The sequence below is a fragment of the Pristiophorus japonicus genome, unplaced genomic scaffold (assembly GCF_044704955.1).
Source record: "Pristiophorus japonicus isolate sPriJap1 unplaced genomic scaffold, sPriJap1.hap1 HAP1_SCAFFOLD_1522, whole genome shotgun sequence".
Lineage (NCBI taxonomy): Eukaryota > Metazoa > Chordata > Chondrichthyes > Pristiophoridae > Pristiophorus > Pristiophorus japonicus.
Window position 1 is genome coordinate 20403 of NW_027251199.1, and position 25708 is coordinate 46110.

At 47.1% G+C, this 25708-nt stretch overlaps 1 protein-coding gene across 8 annotated transcripts; it reads left to right on the forward strand.

Moving 5' to 3' along the window:
* Positions 1-237: 237 nt before the first annotated feature.
* On the forward strand, positions 238-24591 carry LOC139242892 (CDC42 small effector protein 2-like). Of its 8 annotated transcripts, none has more exons than XM_070870540.1 (6): positions 238-351; positions 6577-6611; positions 7444-7738; positions 8196-8300; positions 13178-13322; positions 18002-24591. In XM_070870540.1, exons 3-5 carry the CDS (start codon positions 7685-7687, stop codon positions 13277-13279), a joined length of 261 nt encoding a protein of 86 aa, XP_070726641.1. In that variant the 5' UTR covers positions 238-351; positions 6577-6611; positions 7444-7684; the 3' UTR covers positions 13280-13322; positions 18002-24591. The 8 variants fall into 8 exon arrangements, with proteins under 8 accessions (XP_070726641.1, XP_070726638.1, XP_070726645.1 ...); XM_070870539.1 differs by lacking the exon at positions 238-351 and adding an exon at positions 565-828; XM_070870537.1 differs by lacking the exon at positions 6577-6611.
* Positions 24592-25708: the final 1117 nt, after the last annotated feature.

Below are 25708 nucleotides of genomic sequence, written 5' to 3' on the forward strand. Positions count from 1 at the left end.
TAACTGCCTAAGAAGAGAAGATTGCTGGTGATGTTTTGGGATGAGTTAAGTTTAGAGTATTGCTGGGGATGTTGCAGGATGAGTTAAGTTTAGGGTATTGCTGGGGATGTTGCAGGATGAGTTAAGTTTAGGGTATTGCTGGGGATGTTGCAGGATGAGTTAAGTTTAAAGTATGACTGAGGGGTACCCAGTGACCTTTGACATGTTATGCTATGACGTCAGTCCCTGCGGTTTCCGGGTCCCGTGACGCGGGCTGGATTCACAGATTGTCAGAGACTCGGTTACAGCGGGCCGCGCAGCGCCGGTACCCCGAGGAGTGGTGGGCCCGGATTGGAGGCTGGCCCCTCTCAGGTAACTCAGGGGCCCGTTGTTGAGTTTCGCTCGAACCTCCGCGCCGCTGCGGGGCAACCGAACGTGATGGTGGGCGGGAAACCGGCGAAGGTGATTGACAGGGAAGCGACCAATCAGGATGAGGAAAATCGCGGCCGCCGTGACCCGATTGGCTCATTGGCGTTGCTAGGGCGGGTTGCCGCGGGTAGCGGGGTAAGTTGAGCAGCCATCAGCCGGGCCTGCCTCCACCCGGGGCACACCCGCTGTCGGCTGCGCGTCCTCGGGCTTTGCTCAGGTGCAGGTGCAGGTGGAAGCGGCCTAACCGACGGTCCGGCAGCAGCGCCCGGCCCGAGTGAGTGCGGATTGAAAGGCCGGGCTCATTGGCTGAAGCTCGGCGCTGCTTCCACACAGCCGCCAATTATAGTCTGTGTGTGGACTCAGTATAAGCTGGCGCCCGCTGGTTCCAGTCCATTTACAAAGAGGCAGATTTCGCAATTGGTGTGTGTGCTTTTAATTACTATAATCCCCATTAAATGGGAAATCCAGTTAGTTTTACTGCTTGTAAACAGTTGAGGTCAGATAGAGGGCAATTGCATCTCCTTGGAAATTTCTGGCTGCAGATCAGAAAAACTCAGCATGGAAAAAGCTGCATTTTTAAAATAAGGCCTTGATTCTATTGCATTGTGATCCAATGAAGTTTGATGTCTGTAATGTGATCAGATTATAGTCTTATATATGTATATAATAGATGATCCAAACACTACAAATAATTGACAATACATAATATAATTTCCTTCCCTTTTTGCCCTTCCTCCATTAAATACTGTCTTTAGAAGTATGGCTTTCGCGGGCACTGGTAACATTATGGCACCTCATCTGTGTATGAATTCTTCAAGTATGGGCTTAATTGGTGAGTTTTGGCTGGGTATTAGAAGACATCACAGCTGAGCTGCATCCTATTGCATACAGTTCTATTGGAGGGTTGAGAAATAGGAGGCATAGTCTCTAGATAAGGGGTCGGCCATTTAAGACTGAGATGAGGAGAATTTCTTAAGAGTTGTGAATCTTTGGACTGATGCTGAGTCATTGAGTATCTTCAAGGCCGTGATAGATAGATTCTTTGGACTCGAGGGGAATCAAGGGATATGGGGATCGAGCAGGAAAGTAGAGTTGAGGTCAAAAATTAGTCATGGTTTTATTGAAGCAGGCTCGAAGGGTTGTATGGACTACTACTGCTCGTAGTTTTTGTGTTCACACACACACTTGCATTTTCTACTAGAAGTCACTGGATAGCAATCAGGAGCAGGAACCATGGCTAATTTTTTCATCCCTTTCCTCCCTAATCCCACATTACAACAGTAACTACACTTCAAAAGTACTTCATTGTCTGTAAGGTGCTCTGAGACATCTGGTGGTCGTGAAAGGCGCTATATAAATGCAAGTATTCTTTCTTCCCTCTCGATCCCATCTAAGGATGCAGGGGCTAATTGTAAGTCCATGCCACTACTTCAGATGAGATAAGCTAACTCAACACAGGCCACTGATGTAACCTGCAACCTTTATGATCGAGATGTCTGCGCTTCTCTAGTTCTGCTCTCTTGAGCATCCCTGATTATAATCACTCAACCATTTGTGGCTGTGCCTTCTGTTGCCGAGGCCCCAAGCTCTGGAACTCCCTGCCTAAACCTCTCCGCCGCTCTACCTCTTCTCCTTCAAGACGCTCCTTGAATTCGTAATGAGGAACAAGGAAATGGCAGACCAATCGAACAAATACTTTGGTTCTGTCTTCATTAAGGAAGACACAAATAACCTCCTGAAAATACTAGGGGACCGAGGGTCTAGTGAGAAGAGGGAACTGGGGGAAATCCTTATTAGTCAGGAAATGGTGTTAGGGAAATTGAAGGGACTGAAGGCTGATAAATCCCCAGGGCCTGATAGGCTGTATCCCAGTGTACTTAAGGAAGTGGCCCTAGAAATAGTAGATGCATTGGTGATCATTTTCCAACATTCCATGGACTCTGGTTCAGTTCCTATGGACTGGAGGGTAGCTAATGTAACCCCACTTTTAAAAAAAGGAGGGAGAGAGAAAACAGGGAATTATAGACCGGTTAGCCTGACATTGGTGGTGGGGAAAATGCTGGAATCAATTATTAAAGATGTAATAGGAAAGCAGTGACAGGATCAGTCCAAGTCAGCATGGATTTATGAAAGGGAAATCATGCTTGACAAATCTTCTAGAATTTTTCGAGGATGTAACTAGTAGAGTGGACAAGGGAGAACCAGTGGATGTGGTGTATTTGGACTTTCAAAAGGCTTTTGACAAGATCCCACATGAGAGTGCAAAATTAAGGCTCATGGTATTGGGGATAATGTATTGGCATGGATAGAGAACAGGTTGGCTGACGGGAAGCAAAGAGTGGGAATAAACAGGTCCTTTTCAGAATGGTAGGCAGTGACTAGTGGGGTGCCGCAGAGTTCAGTGGACCCCAGCTATTTACAATATACATTAATGATTTAGATGAAGGCATTGAATGTAATATCTCCAAGTTTGCAGATGGCACTAAGCTGGGTGTCAGTGCGAGCTGCGAGGAGGATGCTAGGAGGCTGCAGGGGGACTTGGACAGGTTAAATGAATGGGCAAATGCATGGCAGATGCAGTATAATGTGGATAAGTGTGAGGTTATCCACTTTGGTGGCAAAAACAGGAAGACAAATTATTACCTGAATGGTGACAGATTAGTAAAAGGGGAGGTTCAACGAGACCTGGGTGTCATGGTGCATCAGTCATTGAAGGTAGGCATACAAGTACAACAGGCAGTAAAGAAAGCAAATGGCATGCTGGCCTTCATAAGAATTAGGAACAGGAGTAGGCCATCTAGCCCCTCGAGCCTGCTCCGCCATTCAACAAGATCATGGCTGATCTGGCCGTGGACTCAGCTCCACTTACCCACCCGCTCCCCATAACCCTTAATTCCCTTATTGGTTAAAAATCTATCTATCTGTGATTTGAATACATTCAATGAGCTAGCCTCAACTGTTTCCTTGGACAGAGAATTCCACAGATCCACAACCCTCTGGGAGAAGAAATTCCTTCTCAACTTGGTTTTAAATTAGCTCCCCCGTATTTTGAGGCTGTGCCCCCTAGTTCTAGTCTCCCCGACCAGTGGAAACAACCTCTCTGCCTCTATCTTGTCTATCCCTTTCATTATTTTAAATGTTTCTATAAGATCACCCCTTATCCTTCTGAACTCCAACGAGTAAAGACCCAGTCTACTCAATCTATCATCATAAGGTAACCCCCTCATCTCCGGAATCAGCCTATTGAATTGTCTCTGTACCCCCTCCAAAGCTAGTATATCCTTCCTTAAGTAAGGTGACCAAAACTGCACGCAGTACTCCAGATGCGGCCTCACCAATAGCGAGGGGATTTGAGTATAGGAGCAGGGAGGTCTTACTGCAATTGTTCAGGGCCTTGATGAGACCACACCTTGAGCATTGTGTGCAATTTTGGTCCCCTAATCTGAGGAAGGACATTCTTGCTATTGAGGGAGTGCAATAAAAGTTCACCAGACTGATTCCCGAGATGGCAGGAATGACATGTGAAGAAAGACTGGATCAACTAGGCTTATATTCACTGGAATTTCGATGAATGAGAGGGGATCTCATTGAAACATATAAAGTTCTGACAGGATTGGACAGGTTAGATGCAGGAAGAATGTTCCCGATGTTGGGGAAGTCCAGAACCAGGGGTCACAGTCTAAGGATAAGGGATAAGCCATTTAGGACCGAGATGAGGAGAAACTTCTTCACTCAGAATTGTGAACCTGTGGCATTCTCTACCACAGAAAGTTGTTGAGGCCAGTTCGTTAGAATATTCAAAAGGGAGTTAGATGTGGCGCTTATGGCTAAAGGGATCAAGGGGTATGGAGAGAAAGCAGGAATGGGGTACTGAAGTTGCATGATCAGCCATGATCATGTTGAATGGTGGTGCAGGCTAGAAGGGCCGAATGGCCTACTCCTGCACCTATTTTCTATGTACCTCTTTGACCAAGCTTTTGATCACCTGTGCTAATTTCTACTTATGCGGTTCGGTGCCAAATTGTTTTATCTCAATACCCCTGTTAAGTGCCTTGGGACGTTTCACTACATTAAAGGTGCTATATAAATACAAGTTGTTGCTGTTGTTTATGGCTCAGTTACTCACCGTCCTAACCAGCTGAGCCATTGAAGCGGCTCACTAGCTTTTAAAAATAGATTGGTGACTTGTAGAGAACTGGTTGATAAATGCAGGACAGCGTGATGGAAATTTACAGATCCCTCAGAGGAGCATGGTATTCTGGTGTATCATATCAATCCCTACAATATTACATATTGAGCTTGTTTCTGAGTAGAAATGACTGAATGGAACTAAACTCGTGACTCAAATAGGATCAGGCTATGCGCCGAGTGAATTTGAATCACTGAGGATGTCCTGCCTAAGTCTGGATCAGTGAAAATATTGAGGATGCCTTGCCGACATCGGGGTCAGTAAAGACTTGTTCAAATCAATGGTTTAAATTAGTTAGAATTTGGAACACCTCAAAAGTCAAATACAGGCCTGTCCATATTTGAAAAGAGAGGAGACAAGTTAACGTTTGGCTCAGAGAACTTTCATTTGACTAAGGGACTCCACACAAATGTTAACCTGTCATTTATTTCAGATACTGATGGAGCTATCATGTATTTCTGATATTTTCTGTTTTAATTTTAGATTTCCTTCAGTTTTTCATTTTTATCTCTAAAATAAAGCTCCTTTTGTGCACATTCCTCATCTCCGTGGTACTAAAACTGCACACGAGTGGGAAAATTACTACATTTCATCAGGTGCAGACGGACTTGCATTTCAGTGCCTAATATGACATTTCTAGCGGAAAATCTCCACACTCGCTAAAAGAGCACACAGCTTGGAACAAGCACACATTGATGTACGCGAGGTCACGTTATACACAGGGAATCCGATTCCTATTTGGCCCACAGCATACATACCACAATCTGTGTGCCTTCTCCCTTCAGTCAGTCCTTTATAAACGCACCAGACGTTCTCACTTAACTATTGTCAACACTAGCAATTTCCAGAAGCTTTCCCGATGACTCAGTGAGTTGATCTAGTGAGTACCCGAGTCACGCGGAAAGTTTCCAGGTTCCATCCACGGTCTGTTGGGTCAGCTGATCTCTATCATAGCAACAGTAAGGGTGTTATGACTGGCCTCAGCATTCACCAGTTAGGAAGTGGAAAAAGAACCACAGTTTTGGCATCTTATCCCTAACCATTAAATTTCTGCTGCAGTAAGGACAAAGCCTGTGGGATGGCATCCCAGTAAAGGGGGGAACTGTCCCAGTGTGGCAGTATCCCAGTAAAGAGGAGTGATTGTCCCACGGGGACAATGTCCCAGTAAAGAGAAGAGATGGTCCCTGTGGAGCAGAATCCCAGTAAGGATTCAATGCTTAAGTGGTGAAAATTGGCTAAAAATATCAAAAGAAAAGTCATTTGCAGAAACTGTTTCATTGTAGAACTCGTGTTTTTAAAAAAAAAAAATTCCCTACTTGAGTTTTCATCCAGTGTTCCAGGATACAGTGCTGTCAGTTAGAAATGACTCAATAATCTGATTATGATGTAACAGACTAGAAATGTTTTCCAATGACCTCAGAAAGGTGGAGTCTCAGATTGCAATAAGACCTTATTCCACTTTAATTTACTGGAGCAACTCACTCGGTGGGTATGATTCAGCAACAGAATCAGCTGGACTGGGGCTAGCTTTGTGCGGAGTTACAGATGAGTTATGAAAGGATTGAAGAATCTGCAGTTCTCGTGTGCTGGGGTTTGACTGTTTTACACTATTCTGTGCACTGACTGGTCCAACTAGTAAAAGTGCTTTTAGTGAAGGTATAGGTTTACTTAATGTTCCAGCATTTACCGCAATGTCTGACTAACCGGGTAATGACAACTGTAAAGACACTGACACATACTGTAAATGTCTGAGTCACTGGGCCAGCTACCAAAACATTTCCCAGTGGAAAGTGCAGATTCCCAAGGACTCTGCAGGCAGATACAAATCGTGCTGCCCAGCAGAACGCCAGAGTCCTGTCCCGACAGTCAGAAATACACTATCCATTTGAAACCATTGGCTATGGTGAGGATATTGCTGCGGAGTGGCTGAGAGCGAGCTGTAGGGGTAGAAACTAACACGGTGCATTTTATTCCCTCAGTGATGCTCTTCAGAGAAGTTTGACAGAATTCACACGTAAGACTACTATTCATTCTTTATGGATTGTTCATAGTTGTTCAGCTTTATTTATTTATATTTTTCTTACCGTCCCAATTTTCTTCTCCCTCGGGTTTGAAGACTGGGGTTTCATTGGCGTTTGGCTGCCCATGTGTTCACTCTCGCTGGGATTAGGTTCCCCATGCGCTTACTCTCACTGGAGTACGAGTTCCCCGAGCACAGGGATTTCCCTGATGTTTGGCTCCCCAGGTGTTCACTCTCACCGAGGTATAGGTTCCGTGGGTGCTGACTCTCTGGGGTACAGTTCCCCGGGATGCTGACTCTCACTGCGGTTTGGGTTCCCAGGACACTGACTTTCGCTGGGATATAGGTTCCCCAGGAATCTACTTTCCCCGCCGTTTTTGGGTTTGGCTTCCACAGGTGCTGACTCTCGGGTTCCTGGTCGCTGATTCTCACTGGGGGCCGGGGCCAACGGCCAACATCACACACTTACTTCCCAGCAGGGATCAGTCACTCATGATCAGGAATAGGATCCTTTGCTGATTATTTTTCCATCCTCCCTATCTCACGGGCAGTAAGGCCAATTTTAATTCTCCTGGGCTCTGCTGGCTCAGATCAGTTAGCTCAATACAGCTGGGACCTTGCTGCGCTATTTGCCTTGGATACTCACTGGATAAGCTCCCTGACCCAGCATGGGAGCTGTATTTTAATAAAAGCTAATGTAGGGCAGTGTAGTGCTGGTGACTTGGTAATTGTGGAGCCTCAGTGATCACTCGCTACCCTGAGCCAGAATACCAAAATAAAACCAGATAATTTTTGTCTAACGCAAATATTTATTTTGTTTCTACAGCTTGGTTACGGCAGTATTGGCAACACACAAACCTGCAGCATTGGGAGGAGAAAGCGTTTCAGTAGAAAGACTAATAACCAACCGCCTGACTACTGGACTCGAGCACCCTGCGGTGACGCCACAAGCACCAGAACCTGAGTGTCCTGCAACGGACACATCGCCTTCTCGAGTTTCTTTAAGGACTGCAAACATAGCCAAAGTGATCCTGGATTTATCAAACACGGCAAAATAGGTTGTAACAATGAGTGAATTCTGGTTATGTTTTAACTGCTGTATTGCAGAACAACCGCAACCAGTAAGTGTGCTTTTTAAATGAATGAATCCCATACTTTTAACTGCTGCTGAATTTATAATAGTACAGAACCATACTGCTGGATTTCAGTGACTTATATACTTACTAAAGAGAAGGGGCAGGGATTAGAATGGAATATCTGCTCTCGGCTTTGTATTCCTGGACGCTCTTTGAAGTCCACATTGACATTGCACAAGTTCTTTCCAGGGATTGAGGGAGATTAGCACACTAACCATATAACACACGTAACATTGCTTTTCTACACAGTTTAGACTGATTGCACGGTAATCATATTTAGATAGGGTATAACTTTTAATATGAGAATGTTTCTAATGTCAGCTTGCATTAATGGACCTGCTGTATATTCATTGCAATCTGTGCGATGTCAACAGTTTGCCACCGTTGTGTCCATGTGTTAAAGTGCTGCAGGTTCTCAGTTTTGGTATCTTTATTTTAACAGAAAAGGCGGAGGCGGATAGACAGGAGTATGATTGGAGAGCCAACAAATTTTGTTCACACATCGCACATGGGGGCCGGAGATATGTTCGTAGATCGAATGAGCTCTGTAAGTATTTCTCAAATACTTTGTAAGGTTACTGAATCTTTTTCATTTGGTGCCTTGTTATTTTGTCTGCTTGCAACTGTGGTGGTGAGTGAGAGTGTGAGCAGGCACCTCAGCGCTCCTACGCTACACCAGATGCATGAGGTTCCCTGCCTGCCTTGTGTGTCAGTGCACTGTCATTAGTGAGATTGGAAATTCATTGCATGGGGTGCTGCAGAAGCTAAAATCAGTGTTATTTTAATGTTAGTATTCATTACAGGGTGGATTGCAGTACGAGGGAGTTCAGTTGTTGATTCACAATGTTACCCACCTACTACTTCTAGGTATAAAAGAACTTTTTCACATTTTGTGTCAAATAAGCCAGGGTATAAATGACCCATGATTACGTAGAATTATATAGAAATTACAACACAGACACAGACTGTGCGGCCCATTCAGTCCGTGTTGGTAGTTATCTTCCACATAAGCAGTAGTGCTAATCCAGTGTGCCCGCCCGGTTCCTATTATCCTTTTACTCCCCATTTACTTCAACCACCTAGCTAACCTATTCATAAATGTTGACGTCATCATCATCATAGGCAGTCCCTCGGAGTCGAGGATGACTTGCTTTCACACTAAAAGTGAGTTCTCAGGTGACTGAAGAGTCTGATGCGGGCCATGATGGTCCTGACGTTCCAGGTCATGAACTTCATTTTGAAGTGTGGCAGATGCCTGTGCGGGAATTCTTTTAACGTGGGGTGGCCGTTGCACACCAGCTACCACATGGGCTTGACCAAGAGCAAGGTCTTGGTCCAGTGGTAAGGGGGTCCAAGACGATTGGAGACCAAGCTCCGCTGTATGGGACGTGGTCTTTGCCTAAATCACTAACTTTTGGTCGTGCATTCCACTGCCTCAACCCATTGTGTAAAAAAAAAAAAGGAGAGGTTTCTCAGGCTAATGGTGGGTCATTTATAAATCATCCACAGTGAGCAGGTGGCAGGATATAAATGATCCTGGGTGAATATAAAATACATAGAATTACATAGAATCTGCAGCACAAATTCGGCCGTTTGGCGTAACTGGTGTTTATACGCCTACCACTCCAATCACCTCTTTCCACCCTGGCCCTTCTCCCTCATGGATCAAGCCCCATCTTAAATGCTACAGTGTTATCTGCTTCAATCACTCCATGTGGCAGCAAGTTCCACCACTGTGTTTAAAAAATCCCCCTAAATTCTTTATTTGATCTGTTAGCAGCTATCTTGTATTTATGACCCCCGCTTTGGTCTGAGCTCACTCCCAAGTGGGATCAGTTTCTCCACATCCACCCTATCGAACCCCTTGATAATTTTACACATCTATCAGGTCTCCTTTTCATCTATTTTCCAGATGAAAGAGTGCTTAATATTTCCTGATGGTTGCATCTTCTCAAGTCTGGGAACATACTTGTAAAGCCTTTCTCCACTTTCTCAGGTGATGGAGGGGGGTTACTGGGTAGGTTGTTAAGTCTGTAGGTTAGTATTATATACATCCAAACCCTTCACTCCCCTGCTTTATTAGTTTATAGTTCTGTCTGTAGTCCGATTAATGCTGTCTGTGGTGAGCAGATACTAGGGTATAAATGACTCCAAGCGAATACCACCAACAATTAGCATTTTTTAATGAAAAAAACATCCCAAGTCACGCCACAGAGGTATGCAGAACAATGAGATGCCAAGCAGAAAAGAGATATTAGGAAAGGTGACCTAAAGCTTGGTCAAAGCGGTTGGTTTTAAGGAAGGTCTTAAGAGAAAGCGATTTGGAGAGGCATCGGGTTATTAATTCTAGAGTGTGGGGGCAAAGGCAGCTGAAGGCATGGCCATCAATGGTGGGGTGAAGGGAGGGAGTGATGTATAAGAGGTCAGAGTTTGTGAGGGAGTGGGCAACAACCACAACCCGCTCTCCACCCACCCACATATCTGGTGGAACATTGAAGTCTTGCTCTCACCTACAGATCATGCGCCAAACACAAGAGCAGGTGAAAGGTTTTGATATTCCTGCACACTGCCTCTCAGTTTTCAGACCTGAGGCATGCAGCCAATGAACCAGTATAAGAAATAGGAGCAACAGTAGGCCATTTGGCCCTTCAAGCCTGCTCTGCCATTCAACAAAATCATGGCTGATCTTCGACCTCAACTCCACCTTCCCGCACTATCACCATATCCCTTAATTCCCTTAGTTCCCAAAAAATGATCACCCTCTGTCTTGAATATACTCAACGGCTGATTATCTACAGCTCTCTGGGGTAGAGAATTCCAAAGATTCACACTCCTTATCTCAGGCCTAAATGGCCGACTCCTTGTTCTGTGACTGTGACCCCGTGTTCTAGATTCCCCAGTTAGGGGAAACATTCAGCATTAACCCTGACAAGCCTCTTAAGAATTTTATATGTTTCGATTAGATCACCTCTTATTCTTCTAAACTCTGGGAAATATAGGCCTAGTCTACTCAATCTCTCCTCGTAGGGCAATCCCCTCAACCCAGGAACCAGTCTAGTGAACCTTCGTTGCATTCCCTCTAAGGCAAGTATGTCTTTCCTTGGGTAAGGAGACCTAGAACTGTTCACAGTACAGTTCGTGTGGCCTCACCAATACCCTGTATAACTGTAGTAAGACTTATTTACTCTTATACTCTAATCCCTTTGTAATAAAAGCTAATATCCATTTGCTTTCCTAATTGCTTGCTTTACCTATATGTTAATTTTCTGTGATTCATATAAAAGGACACCCATGTCTCTTTGAATGCAAACATTTCCCAGTTTCTCACCATTCAAAAAACATTTTGCTTTTTTGTTTCCTACCAAAGTGGATAACTTCACACTTCCCTACATTGTATTCCATTTGCCATGTTCTTGCCCATTCAGTCAACTTGTCTATATCTCTCTGCAGCCTCTCTGCATCCTCCTCACAGCTTACTTTCCCACCTAACTTTGTATCATCAGCAAACTTGGATACGTTACACTCAGTCCCTTCAGCTAAGTCATTATTATAGATTGTAAATAGCTGAGGCCCAAGCACTGATCCGTGCGGTACAGCCTGCAAACTCAAAAAAAAATGTCCCGTTTATTCCTACTCTGTTTTCTGTTCATTAACCAAACCTCAATTCATGCTAATATATTACTCCCAATTCCATGAGTCTTAATTTTTTGTAATATCTTCTTGTGTGGCACCTCATTGAATGCTTTTTGAAAATCCAAATACACTGCATCCACTGGTTCCCCCTTATCCATCCTACTAGTTACATCTTCAGAAAATTCTGACAGATTTGTCAAACATGATTTTCCTTTCATAAAACCATGTTGATTCTGCCTAATCATACTACGATTTTCTGAGTGTACCGTTATCACGTCCCTAATAATATATTCTAGCATTTTGCTTACTACTGATGTCAGGCTAACTGGCCATAGTCCCTGTTTTTTCTCTTCCTCCTTTCTTAAATAGCGGGGTTATGTTTGCTACCTTCCAATCCTTGGGGACTGTTCTGAATCTAGGGAATTCTGGAAGATTAATACCAGTGCATCCACTATCTCTGCAACCACCTCTTTTAAAACCCAAGGATGCAGGTCGTCTGGTCCCGGGGATTTGTCGCCACTTCGTTCCATTCATTTCTCCAGTTAAGTGAAGGTTCATGAGGTTGATTCCTGAGATGAAGGGATTATCTTATGAAGAAAGATTGGGCCTATATTCATTGGAGTTTAGAAGAATGACAGGTGATCTTATTGAAACATATAAGATTCTGAGGGGGCTTGATAAGGTAGATGCAGAGAGGATGTTTACCCTCGTGGAGGAATCTAGAAGTAGGGGGCATTATTTCAGAATAAGGGGTCATTTAAAACAGAAATGAAGAGGAATTTCTTCTCTGAGGGTAGTGAATCTTTGGAATTCTCTGCCTCAGAGAGCTGTGGAGGCTGGGTCATTGAATATATTTAAGGTGGAGATCGACAGATTTTTGAACGATAGGGGAGCAAGGGTTATAGAAACATATGGGAAGAGGACAGGGAAGTGGAGTTGAGGTCAGGATCAGATCAGCCATGATCTTATTGAGTGACGGAGCAGGCTCGAGGGGCCAAATGGCCTACTCCTGCTCCTATTCCTTATGTTCTTAGTACTATGTCTTTACTTATACTGATTTCTTAAGTACAAGGAGAACTTTTAGACAACCCACTTTCTGATACAACTCTGTGATTCTGAAACATGTCCTAAAATGCAGTAATGGCTCCACCTAGCTGTGATAATGCAAACCACCGGATTTATAATTAGAATGGCAGGCTAAAACAGGTTCTCAGTCCTATTTTTCTCCCCTCTTTCCCCTGAAGACACTGACTCGAGTTGGGGTACACTTCCAGTATCACTAGTGGCTGTTCTTCATGCGTGATTTCAGATAATGAGTATCGGCTATTCAGCTGTGGGGGGATCCCGTCCTCACTCGACATATTTCAGCAAGGGTCACTGGATAATGATCACGAGGGACTGAATTTTTCACATGCCCAGTCTGAAGGCGCTGAGATCAACTGTAGTGTCCTAGCTAACTCAGTACAGGCCGTGGATTGAACCTGGGACCTCTCTACTCTGCCCTATCACTTACAGCAAAAAGTGCTAAACCTTGACTGACCTGCTGTAGAAGTGACAACTCGTGGATGCTAGTCCTGCGGGAGTTAGTCAGAGGCCTGAGATTTCGAGCAATGATAGCCGATAAAGGATAAACATTTTAAAAACATGCTTGGTTTTTGAACATGCTAAAGTGAAAAAGTACAGTGTTCGCAAGATTAATTAGAATGAAAACTACAGGTGGAAAAGTTTTGACTGTACAGTATTACATTAGCCTGATTTCCCATACTAACAAACACTTTTCTTCTGTCACAGGTGAATGACGTACATGGCCAGATGCAATCTAAGGGCGGCTATAGTGACACGGTGCCAATTAGTATTCAGACAATGCAGCTTATTGATACGACGGCAGCGTAGCGTTACTCGGCTACTGAGTTACATAACTCAGGTAGATCCATTAGTAAGTATCACTGTTGCTGTGGTACTGATTATCGAGTCAAGTAAAACCATTAATAAATATCACCATTACCATTGTACTCTGCTTAAACAACAGTTGTACTTTTTTCTCTGCCTCGCTCCTGAAGGTGCTGAGTTTTGCTACAATTCATCAGGCACCAACCTCTCACCTGAGTGCCCATTCTTCATGAGTCTAGACTGCGTGTCGGCAAGCAATATTCCCTTTAAGTTGTGTGCGTGCGCGGCCGCGCAGTAATCTGCAAGGAACCGTGTAGGCCACTCACAAACTTTTCCATTGGAAAATACCGGGCATGCGCAGAAATTTGAAGGGATCACGGATTGAAGTAAACAGGCCACACACAACAAAGCGTAGCTTAGAGGGAATATTGTCGACAAGGTGTTAAACCATGGAGGGCATCGCAGTTAAGTCTGATTCTGTCCTTGACATTACCTTCCGGCAGGAGTAATTCGAGACCTGGCTGATTTTCTCCTCCCTGACCTCAGGCTACCCTGACCGAAAACAAATTTAGCACAAACCAGAGGTCAAACCTAGGGCCTTCCTGGCCTGTATACCTCATTACCACCACCATCAGCCCTTGCACTGACAGAATTACCCAGGCAAGAGACAAAATCCTCTGAAAGGTCCGAAAATCTATTTTTTTTATACTTATTTTGTTTATTAATTTCATTTTGCAGTTCAAATTTTTTTTTTTTTCATTGCCTTGTCATGGCTGTTTTTCCAGCCCCACTGCAGCTACCTGTTTTTTTTCCAGCTGATACATTATCAGTAATCTTACTTGGGGCACACACTTCATTCCTACAAACCTTATTTCTTGTAGTAACAATTTATGGTCCTGCTTTGGTGTCGGCAATTACCATCGTAAATTGCTATGTTAATTTTTCCCATTCAATTTTACTATGTCAACTGTCACGGTGCTGTTGCAGGCCGTGGCTCTGAAACTTACTTTCATTAACTGACCACAGGGATTGGCACAAGCAATTCACTAATTAATGTTAGGGTGCTATTATACTATTCTACACTATATATAGTATTTAATAAGTTAGTGTGTTGGTATACAATGCTGCATTGAAGAACTATTCCTTATCGCTGGGTTAATAGTGGCCTTTGCCCTTACCATGTAGAGTAAAGATTTGACCAACAGTTAGAGGAAACTTTGTTTTGGATGTGCAAGTTTGTTTTATTTGCATAAGTTACATGTACTAACCAGTTTCTTACAGTAGAATGGCTTATTCATGTGAATACTTGTTTTTTTCCCAGGGTTATACCACCTCGCCCCCTCCACAATGTGAACTGGCTCTTGTGATCCAAAAATAAATGCATTATTTGGGTTGCTTTAATTTTTCCCTCAAGAATCTACTTGGTCTAATTGATCTTTAATTATTATTTTGCTTGGCCGAGTCCAACAGTGAGCTTGTCATTGTCTGACAAGTTCATTATCCGTTTCATGCTTCCTTCTCTTTCAATCTGTTGTGGATATTACAGTAATTATCTTGCTACACAATAGCTGGCAACTTAACATATAAAAAGGAATTTATTCTTTCTATTACAAGTCCAACAAGTAAAAAGTGACCATTGTATTCTCTGATGGTTCAGAGAGTTTATTAGTGAATGGCTGAGGCATACAAAGCAGGAAGGTCTGGTCCCGGGTTCCATTCCTGGTCTGTGCAGCTAGCTGATCACAGCGGGTCATTATACTTGCCCCAGTGTATCCAGGATCGAAAACATCAACCAGAGTTTCCCCTCCTGATCACTAACATGACTGAGTAATGTGGCACTATCCTCCTCACCACCTTGACCTGTCCACAGCCTTTGACATGGTTGGTCACACCAACATCTCTCCTCCGTTGTTCATCTGAGTGGGACTGCCCTCGCCTGATACCACTCTTGCCTCTCCAGTCGTAGCCAGAGAATCTCCATCAATGGCTTCTCTTCCTGCTCCTGCACCGTTACCTCTGATATCCCCAAAGGATCTCCTATTTCTCATCTACATGCTGCCCCTAAGCATCATCCAAAAACACAACATCAGGCTCCACATGTATGCTGACCACACCCAGCTCTATCTCACCACCACCTCTCTCGACGACTCAACTCTGTCTGTGATGTCTGACTGCTTGTCCGACATCCAGTCCTGGATGAGGCGAAATTTCCTCCAATTAAGCACTGAATCCATTATCTTTGCCCCTGCACAAACTCTGTTCCCTCGTCACGAATCTTTCCCTCTCCCTGGACACTGGCTGAGGCTGAGCAAAAATGTTTGCAACCTTGGCGTCCTATTTGACGCTGAGATGAGTTTCTGACCCCATATCCTCTCCATCACCAAGACCACCTCCGTAATATGGAGCCCGATATCTGCCCCTGCCTCAGCTTATCTGCTGCTGAAACCCTCATCCATGCTTTTGTTACCTCCAGACTCAACTATTCCAATCCTCTCCTGGCTGGCCTCTCATCTTCCATGCTCCATAAACTTGAGCTCATCCTAAATTCTGCTGCTCCTCTCCTAACTCGCACCAAGTCCCGTCACCCATCACCCACTGTGCTCACTGATATACATTGGCTCCCAGTCCACCAATGCCTTGATTTTAAAATTCTCATCCTCGAGTTCAAATTTCTTCATGAGCTCACCCTTTCCTATCCCTGTAACTTCCACCAGCTGCACTACAACCCTCTAAGAAATTTGCATTCCTCCAATTCTGATCCTTTGTGCATCCCCAACTTCGTTTGCCGTACCGTTGGTAGCTGTGCCTTCAGCCATCTAAGCCCTAAGCTTTGGAGTTCCCTTCCAACACCTCTCCACCTTGCCACCTGTCTTTCCTCCTTTAAGATGTTCCTTAAAACCTTTGTCATTGACCAAGCTTCTGGTCTCCTTTGGCTTGGTGTCAATTTATTTCTGAATAGGCTCCTGTGGAAGTGCCTTGGAACGTTTTACTATGTTGGGCGCTATATGTTGTAATCAGTGACCCCCCCCCCCCACTCACACTGTTGGAAAGTTCCTGCGTGACGACATTAACTGAGGGCAGATTCATCTGATAATCTCTATGGTTTTGTGGGCATAAATGAGTGTAAACAATCGGGGCCCAAGGGAAGGCCCTTCAAGTGTTAACATTTTAGTTTCAATTCATTTAACCATCATTCATGCATGCCAGGCAAAGCATGTTTAAGAATCTGCAATCGTGGAAGCTTTTCAATTTTTAATGTGACATACTTATGCCATCAAAATGTATTAAAAGAAACCGAACATACTGAGCAGGTCTCAGTAAAGATTTTTTTTTTAATTACTCAAAAAATTGCAATTAAAATATCAGAAAAATTATTTTGTTTCCTGGTGCATCTGGAAATCTGGTCGCAGTGCTGAGACCCCCGAACAAGCGCAGTGTTGGGGGCATGGCCAGTTTGGTGGGCGGAGATTTGTTTGGATGGAGGGTTTGATGACCAACGTAAAGCATCAAGGAGACTTGGGTATATTATAGTTACATGGGTAACTCACGCCAAAATCTTCCAATCTTTTAAACCACTTAAATGGTTTAAAGCCCAAATTATATGTGATAATGCGCACGAAACTCTAGGCCACTGTTTGTTAAACCGCACCCCCCCCCGGCCACTGTTTGTTAAACTTCACCCCCCCCCCCTGCCATCAAGGTTAATTCTTCCCCTGTGTTTTTAAACATTTCTGCTTCCCACTATGACTCAGTTGCACATGACCCAGCTCTATCTGACTTGACTGGTGTCTGAGCCACCTGTCAATCAATCAATTATAGGCGGTCCTTGGAACGAGGATGACCTGCTTCCACACCAAAAGGGATGAGTTCACATGTTTCAGTGGAGGACCCGATATTCCAGTCCTGAACTCCAGGGGTGGAAGATGCCTGTGCGTGGATTTTTTTAACATGTGGTGACCGTTGCACATCAGCCACCACACGGGCTTGACAGAGCTAGCCTTTATCCAGTGGCAAGGGTAAACCAAGACGACTGGAGACCTGCTCTGCTGCACGGATCTAGTGCGCACGCATATTGCAGTGTGGGCAGGCCCGTGCTGCCCCTGGGCCCTCGGCTCTTCTGGGCCCCACACCCTCATTTGCCGCTCCTCCGCCACAATCTCTCACCGCTCCTCCACCACGATCTCTCGCCGCTGATGTCTCACCGCTCCTCCACCACAAGCATTCGGCGCACTTCTGCCACGATCTCTCGCCGCACCTCCGCCACGATCTCTCACCGCTCATCTCTTGTCACATCTCAGCCACGATCTCTCACTGCTCATCCGCCCCGACCTCCTCTCTCCTCCGCTGTGCCTGTATCTGACTGGTGTCTGAGCCACCTGTATCTGACTGGTCACACATGTGCCTGACAGTGGCTCTGCCGCTTCTCCGGGGAGGGGGGAAAGCAGAGGAAACGTTTCAAGGACACCTCTCGTCGCCGAGAGCATGCAGAAATCAAGCCCAGACGGCGGAAGGAGCGTGCGGCAAACCAGAATCCCCACCCACCCTTCAACCACTGTTTGCCCCACCTGTGACAGAGACTGTAACTCCCGCATTGGATTGTATAGCCACCTGAGAATTCACTGAGTGGAAGCAAGTCTTCCTCGATGATGATGATGATCTGACTGGTGCCTGAGCCAGCTGTATTTGATCCATATCTTAAAGTACATTTGTTTTTCTTGTTTTCAGATTCCTTTATCTTCCTTAAAGTGTTCCTCTGATCCATTGCCTCTCCCTGTCAACTAAGCCAAGATGAAGTTTGTGCTTTGCGTATTGAAGGACTCAGCGTCATGTTAAAAGTAGCCACATTCCTGCAGGGGAACCTGTTGCTCGGGATACCAGCTGAACATGTACAGAGAAACTCCCTTTGTGTTTTCAGAAGTGGACTACATGTTTTTTTTCTAATATTGCCTGAATCAGTCCAATTGGAAGTGTTTTTTGTCCTTGTACAATTTGTTTTTTGACTTGCAATAAGTACTGGAGTTGGAGATTCCCACACGCAGTGGAGGAATACAGCTTTTTATCACTGTGCAAATGACTGTGTAGCTGTGTTTTGAAATAATGCTTACGTGTTGTGTTGTGTTCTGTAGCTTTATTATATGAACGGACTTTGTTTTGATGCCCTCAAAGACCTTGGATTTCAGTGTAGAGTTGCAACTTGAGTGGGATGCAGAAGGTCCAGTGACTTGATTATATAGGGATACAAATGTTTAGATTGATACTTGTTTTTGAAAATGTAGTTTTTTAAAATTAAATTAACCCACCCCACCCCTGCCACGACTTCCATTTTCCTTGTTTCCACTTATGAAAGTGATGATTCCTTGTTGGGGTAGTTCCCCGGGTGCTGACTCTCGCTGGAGTATAGTGCCCTGGTATCTCGCGCTCTCTGGGGTACAGTTCCCCGGCACTGCCTCTCTCTGGGGTACAGTTCCCCGGCACTGCGCCTCTCTGGGGTACAGTTCCCCGGCACTGCCTCTCTCTGGGGTACAGTTCCCCGGCACTGCCTCTCTCTGGGGTACAGTTCCCTGGCACTGCCTCTCTCTGGGGTACAGTTCCCCGGCACTGCCTCTCTCTGGGGTACAGTTCCCCGGCACTGCCTCTCTCTGGGGTACAGTTCCTCGGCACTGCCTCTCTCTGGGGTACAGTTCCCCGGCACTGCCTCTCTCTGGGGTACAGTTCCCCGGCACTGCCTCTCTCTGGGGTACAGTTCCCCGGCACTGCCTCTCTCTGGGGTACAGTTCCCCGGCACTGCCTCTCTCTGGGGTACAGTTCCCCGGCACTGCCTCTCTCTGGGGTACAGTTCCCCGGCACTGCCTCTCTCTGGGGTCCAGTTCCCCGGGTGCTGACTCTCTCTGGGGTCCAGTTCCCCGGGTGCTGACTCTGGGGTCCAGTTCCCCGGGTGCTGACTCTCTCTGGGGTCCAGTTAAAGAAAGACTTGGATTTATATAGCACCTTTCACGACCACCAGACAGCTCAAAGCGCTTTACAGCCAATGAAGTACTTTTGGAGTATAGTCACTGTTGTAATGTGGGAAACACGGCAGCCAATTTGCACACAAGCAAGCTCCCACAAACAGTAATGTGATAATGACAGATAATCTGTTTTTGTTACGTTGATTGAGGGATAAATATTGGCCAGGACACCGGGGATAACTCCCCTGCTCTTATTTGAAATAGTGCCATGGGATCTTTTATGTCCACACGAAAGGGCAGACGGGACCTCGGTTTAACGTCTCATCCGAAAAACAGTTCCCTGGATACTGCCTCTCACTGGGGTACAGTTCCCTGGATACTGCCTCTCACTGGGATACAGTTCCCTGGATACTGCCTCTCACTGGGATACAGTTCCCTGGATACTGCCTCTCACTGGGATACAGTTCCCTGGATACTGCCTCTCACTGGGATACAGTTCCCTGGATACTGCCTCTCACTGGAATACAGTTCCCCGGATACTGACTCTCACTGGGGTACAGTTCCCCAGGTGCTGACTCTCACTGGGGTACAGTTCCCTGGATACTGCCTCTCACTGGGACACAGTTCCCTGGATACTGACTCTCACTGGAACACAGTTCCCTGGATACTAACTCTCACTGGGATACAGTTCCTTGGATACTGCCTCTCACTGGGATACAGTTCCTGGGTGCTGACTCTCACTGGGGTACAGTTCCCCGGGTGCTGACTCTCACTGGGGTACCGTTCAACTGGTGCGGAGTCACCCTTGGGGTACAGTTCATCATCATTATCATCATCATCATAGGCAGTCCCTCAGAATCGAGGAAGACTTGCTTCCACTCCTGAAGTGAGTTCTTTGGTGGCTGAACAATCCAATACGAGAGCCACAGTCCCTGTCACAGGTGGGACAGATAGTCGTTGAGGGAAAGGGTGGGTGGGATTGGTTTGCCGCACGCTCCTTCCGCTGCCTGCGCTTGATTTCTGCATGCTCTTGGCATTGAGACTCGTGCTCAGCGCTCTCTCGGATGCACTTCCTCCACTTATGGCGATCTTGAGCCAGGGACTCCCAGGTGTTGGTGGGGATGTCGCACTTTGAGGGAGGCTTTGAGGGCATCCTTGTAGCGTTTCCGCTGCCCACCTTTGGCTCGTTTGCCGTGGGGGAGCTCCGAGTAGAGCACTTGCTTTGGGAGTCTCATGTCTGGCATGCGGACTATGTGGCCTGCCCAGCGGAGCTGATTGAGTGTGGTCAGTACTTCAATCCTGGGGATGTTAGCCTGAATTAAGACGCTGATGTTGGTGCGCCTGTCCTCCCAGGGGATTTGTAGGATCTTGCGGAGACGTCGGTGATATTTCTTCAGCAACTTGAGGTGTCTACTGTACATGGTCCATGTCTGTGAGCCATACAGGAGGGCAGGTATTAGTACAGCCCTGTAGACCATGAGCTTGGTGGCAGTTTTGAGGGACTGGTCTTCAAACACTCTCTTCCGAAGGCTGCACTGGCGCACTGGAGGCGAAATGTCAGCCGGATGCTGACTCGCTTTGGGGTACAGATCCCCGGGTGCTGACTCACTTTGGGGTACAGATCCCCGGGTGCTGACTCACTCTGGGGTACAGTTCCCCGGGTGCTGACTCACTCTGGGGTACAGTTCCCCGGGTGCTGACTCACTCTGGGGTACAGTTCCCCGGGTGCTGACTCACTCTGGGGTACAGTTCCCCGGGTGCTGACTCACTCTGGGGTACAGTTCCCCAGGTGCTGACTCACACTGGGGTACAGTTCCCCGGGTGCTGACTCACTCTGGGGTACAGTTCCCCGGGTGCTGACTCTCACTGGGGTACAGTTCCCCGGGTGCTGACTCTGTCTGGGGTACAGTTCCCCGGGTGCTGACTCTGTCTGGGGTACAGTTCCCCGGGTGCTGACTCTGTCTGGGGTACAGTTCCCCGGGTGCTGACTCTGTCTGGGGTACAGTTCCCCGGGTGCTGACTCACTCTGGGGTACAGTTCCCCAGGTGCTGACTCACTCTGGGGTACAGTTCCCCGGGTGCTGACTCTCTCTCGGGTACAGTTCCCCGGGTGCTGACTCTCACTGGGGTACAGTTCCCCGGGTGCTGACTCTGGGGTACAGTTCCCCGGGTGCTGACTCTCACTGGGGTACAGTTCCCCGGGTGCTGACTCTGTCTGGGGTACAGTTCCCCGGGTGCTGACTCTGTCTGGGGTACAGTTCCCCGGGTGCTGACTCTATCTGGGGTACAGTTCCCCGGGTGCTGACTCTGTCTGGGGTACAGTTCCCCGGGTGCTGACTCACTCTGGGGTACAGTTCCCCAGGTGCTGACTCACTCTGGGGTACAGTTCCCCGGGTGCTGACTCTCTCTGGGGTACAGTTCCCCGGGTGCTGACTCTCACTGGGGTACAGTTCCCCGGGTGCTGACTCTGGGGTACAGTTCCCCGGGTGCTGACTCTCACTGGGGTACAGTTCCCCGGGTGCTGACTCTGTCTGGGGTACAGTTCCCCGGGTGCTGACTCTGTCTGGGGTACAGTTCCCCGGGTGCTGACTCTATCTGGGGTACAGTTCCCCGGGTGCTGACTCTGTCTGGGGTACAGTTCCCCGGGTGCTGACTCCCTCTGGGGTACAGATCCCCGGGTGCTGACTCACTCTGGGGTACAGTTCCCCGGGTGCTGACTCACTCTGGGGTACAGTTCCCCGGGTGCTGACTCACTCTGGGGTACAGTTCCCCGGGTGCTGACTCACTCTGGGGTACAGTTCCCCGGGTGCTGACTCACACTGGGGTACAGTTCCCCGTGTGCTGACTCACTCTGGGGTACAGTTTCCCGGGTGCTGACTCACTCTGGGGTACAGTTCCCCAGGTGCTGACTCACTCTGGGGTACAGTTCCCCGGGTGCTGACTCTATCTGGGGTACAGTTCCCCGGGTGCTGACTCTGTCTGGGGTACAGTTCCCCGGGTGCTGACTCACTCTGGGGTACAGTTCCCCAGGTGCTGACTCACTCTGGGGTATAGTTCCCCGGGTGCTGACTCTCTCTGGGGTACAGTTCCCCGGGTGCTGACTCTCACTGGGGTACAGTTCCCCGGGTGCTGACTCTGGGGTACAGTTCCCCGGGTGCTGACTCTCACTGGGGTACAGTTCCCCGGGTGCTGACTCTGTCTGGGGTACAGTTCCCCGGGTGCTGACTCTGTCTGGGGTACAGTTCCCCGGGTGCTGACTCTATCTGGGGTACAGTTCCCCGGGTGCTGACTCACTCTGGGGTACAGTTCCCCAGGTGCTGACTCACTCTGGGGTACAGTTCCCCAGGTGCTGACTCACTCTGGGGTACAGTTCCCCAGGTGCTGACTCACTCTGGGGTACAGTTCCCCGGGTGCTGACTCTGGGGTACAGTTCCCCGGGTGCTGACTCTCACTGGGGTACAGTTCCCCGGGTGCTGACTCTGTCTGGGGTACAGTTCCCCGGGTGCTGATTCTGTCTGGGGTACAGTTCCCCGGGTGCTGACTCTATCTGGGGTACAGTTCCCCGGGTGCTGACTCTGTCTGGGGTACAGTTCCCCGGGTGCTGACTCTCTCTGGGGTACAGTTCCCCAGGTGCTGACTCACTCTGGGGTACAGTTCCCCGGGTGCTGACTCTCTCTGGGGTACAGTTCCCCAGGTGCTGACTCTCACTGGGGTACAGTTCCCCGGGTGCTGACTCTGGGGTACAGTTCCCCGGGTGCTGACTCTGTCTGGGGTACAGTTCCCCGGGTGCTGACTCTGTCTGGGGTACAGTTCCCCGGGTGCTGACTCTGTCTGGGGTACAGTTCCCCGGGTGCTGACTCTGTCTGGGGTACAGTTCCCCGGGTGCTGACTCTCACTGGGCTACAGTTCCCCGGGTGCTGACTCTCGCTGGAGTACAGTTCCTCGGGTGCCAGTCACTTTCCAGTATCTCACTCTGGTTTCCAGTTTTCACGTGTCACCGTGCGTGTTCGCAGACCGTTGGATCGCAGAGGACATTACAGCCAAGGCCAGTTCTGTCCTCACCTCACATCCACAGGTATTACTAGACAGAGATCCCCCCTCCCTATCCCAGAGTGCTGGGTCCAATTGCAGCACGCCTGCAGGTGCCGGTCCCAGCTGACGAGAGTGGGGCTTGGGGTGGAGCGAGGTGCTGTTCCTAGTTTCTGTGCCGAAAGGGGGAAGGAGTGTTCATCAGTTTACTAATTTGCTGTTGTGTTTGATGCTGTCTGGTCACAGAGAGTAAGTTGTTTATTGAGAGTAGCTGTGTTGTAGTGGAATGTGAAGCATGAATGTAGCCTCTGAACCCGCACTGACTGCTGCTCACTTTGAAAAGATGTAGTGCGATTGCTGACATTGAGTGAAGAACACAGCACAAGCCGGGCGAATACAACCTCTGCCTCTGCACGGACCCACCCGCGGGGTATAAACTTCTCAGGTTGACTTTGACGGCAGCTTGTAGGTTAATTGCTGTTCAACTAACACTGGAATCACTTGTGTGGCTATGTTTGCTCTAGAATATTGTAATTTTATTGTTTTAAAAAAAAAAATCACATGCAGTGCATTCCTCTTGCTTATCAGCTTTTGATGACCTGCTGTAAAGTAGGCAGCTTACAGAGATTGAACAGGTTCCTGAATCAATCTGCTTGCACATTTGGTTTGAAAGGTCCTAGTAAACCCTCGCCACCGCGCCCCCCCAACCCTAGGGTGTCTCATACATGTTCTTTATTCACAGGTGGTTCTGTTGTCCAATGGCAGCAAAACTCACGTGTGACCAGCACCTCCTTGGCTGCACTGGGAGCATGCTACTCACACCGAATCCGTGATTTTACAAAGCAAGGAGCTTGTGAGATCTCTGCACAGCTTCCCTACTGGAGTAAAATCATACATGAGATAGTAGTGTCTCGGGGTCATGATAGGGTTACCATAATTTACCGTCCAAAACTGGACAGGGGTGGGTGCATCAGGGTAGTGAGGTGTAAGAGGGTGTAGGATGAAGGTAGGTGGTGGGTGGGATAGGGATGGGTAGACACTGGGATCATGGCTTGAGTTCTGAGCTTTGCTTTGCTGATGGATGTAAACTCATTGAAACTTTAATAAAATAATCAATGCCTGCACATTAGAAGTGAATGGACGTCTATTTTAAAACTGTTGATGTGGTGGCTGTGGGTAAGATTACATTGTGTGTATGGGTACAAGCTCTGCTTTGTAATAGTTTGAATTAGATCTAAATGAGGTTCACCACTGGCTTATGGATTTTAAATCTGATTTTTTTCCTCCAATGTTGTCAAAATATTGAAGGTATTTTAATAAATGTAAAGCCAGAATATGACAGCAGTATTTGGATCATTTTTTTCTTTATGAAAACCTGGACTTGCTGCTGGGAGAGGAGACAGGATAGGGTGTCGAGGTGTTCGTAAAGCAGCTTGATGCTGTCTCCCTGGGTATTTACTGCAGCTGCTCAAAGAGATGCTCCAGAGAGGGCTCACCGACCCTAAACAGTCACCACTCCTTATCAGTTAGCTGACTCTTCCTGCTCTTTGGAGTCAGTGTTTTAATGTTAGGTGTAACTGATTGTACGGGCACCGCATGATCAGTGAGTTTTTATTGTCCAGAACCTGGAACAATCTGAGCAGCAGGAATTCCACATTCCGAACATCTGCATCGTTCCGTCTTATCTCAAAACAGCATTGAGCTCCCAAATCAACGCACGAAAACACCAATTGATAGCCATGGGGGCGAGCAACACTGCTGTCAGATGAGTGTGAGCTTAGAGAGCTACATTAGAGAACTGGAATGGTTCTGCTCCGGCAGTGTCAACATTCAGAGCCTTTACTACCATAATCCTTTAATGTCTTTTGGTGGAACAAAAACATTTTGAGCCCACAATACAATTTTCAGTGTGATCACTAATCACCGGAGCTATGGGTTAATCAATTGAAAAAAATGACAAACTCAAACTTAACTTCTTTCTTATTTCATTATTTGGTATATTTTAAAATTGGGATACTAACTTCATAAAGGTGTTTGGCAGCAGAGTGGGGGATGCAGTGGGTTAATCACTGGATTTCCATCCCGGTTTGAATCCAGCCCAGACTGATCGAATTAAAGTATCTGAGTTGCTGACAGTGGTGGGTGGGGTCCTAGGGGGTGAAATTGCCCCTTTTTATAGCTCTGTTAGCGCCTCCGGGGCGCCCGGGGAAGGGGGCACTACCGCCTCCCGGGGAATTGTCCAGGAGTTTGCAGAGGAGCTACCATAACAACAACAACTTGTATTTATATAGTACCTTTAACGTAGTAAAATGTCCCAAGCACTTCACAGGAGTGTTATAAGACAAAACAATAAATTTAACACCGAGCCACATAAGAAGAAATATTGGCAGAAGAGGTAGGTTTTAAGGAGCGTCTTAAAGGAGGAAAGAGGTAGAGAGGCGGAAAGGTATAGGGAG

Coding starts and splice junctions, on each gene's coding strand:
- LOC139242892 (XM_070870540.1), top strand. CDS start 7,685: ATGAGTGAATTCTGGTTATGTTTTAACTGCTGTATTGCAGAACAACCG. Junction 7,739..8,195: donor TTGCAGAACAACCGCAACCA/GTAAGTGTGCTT, acceptor TTATTTTAACAG/AAAAGGCGGAGGCGGATAGA. Junction 8,301..13,177: donor TCGTAGATCGAATGAGCTCT/GTAAGTATTTCT, acceptor CTTCTGTCACAG/GTGAATGACGTACATGGCCA.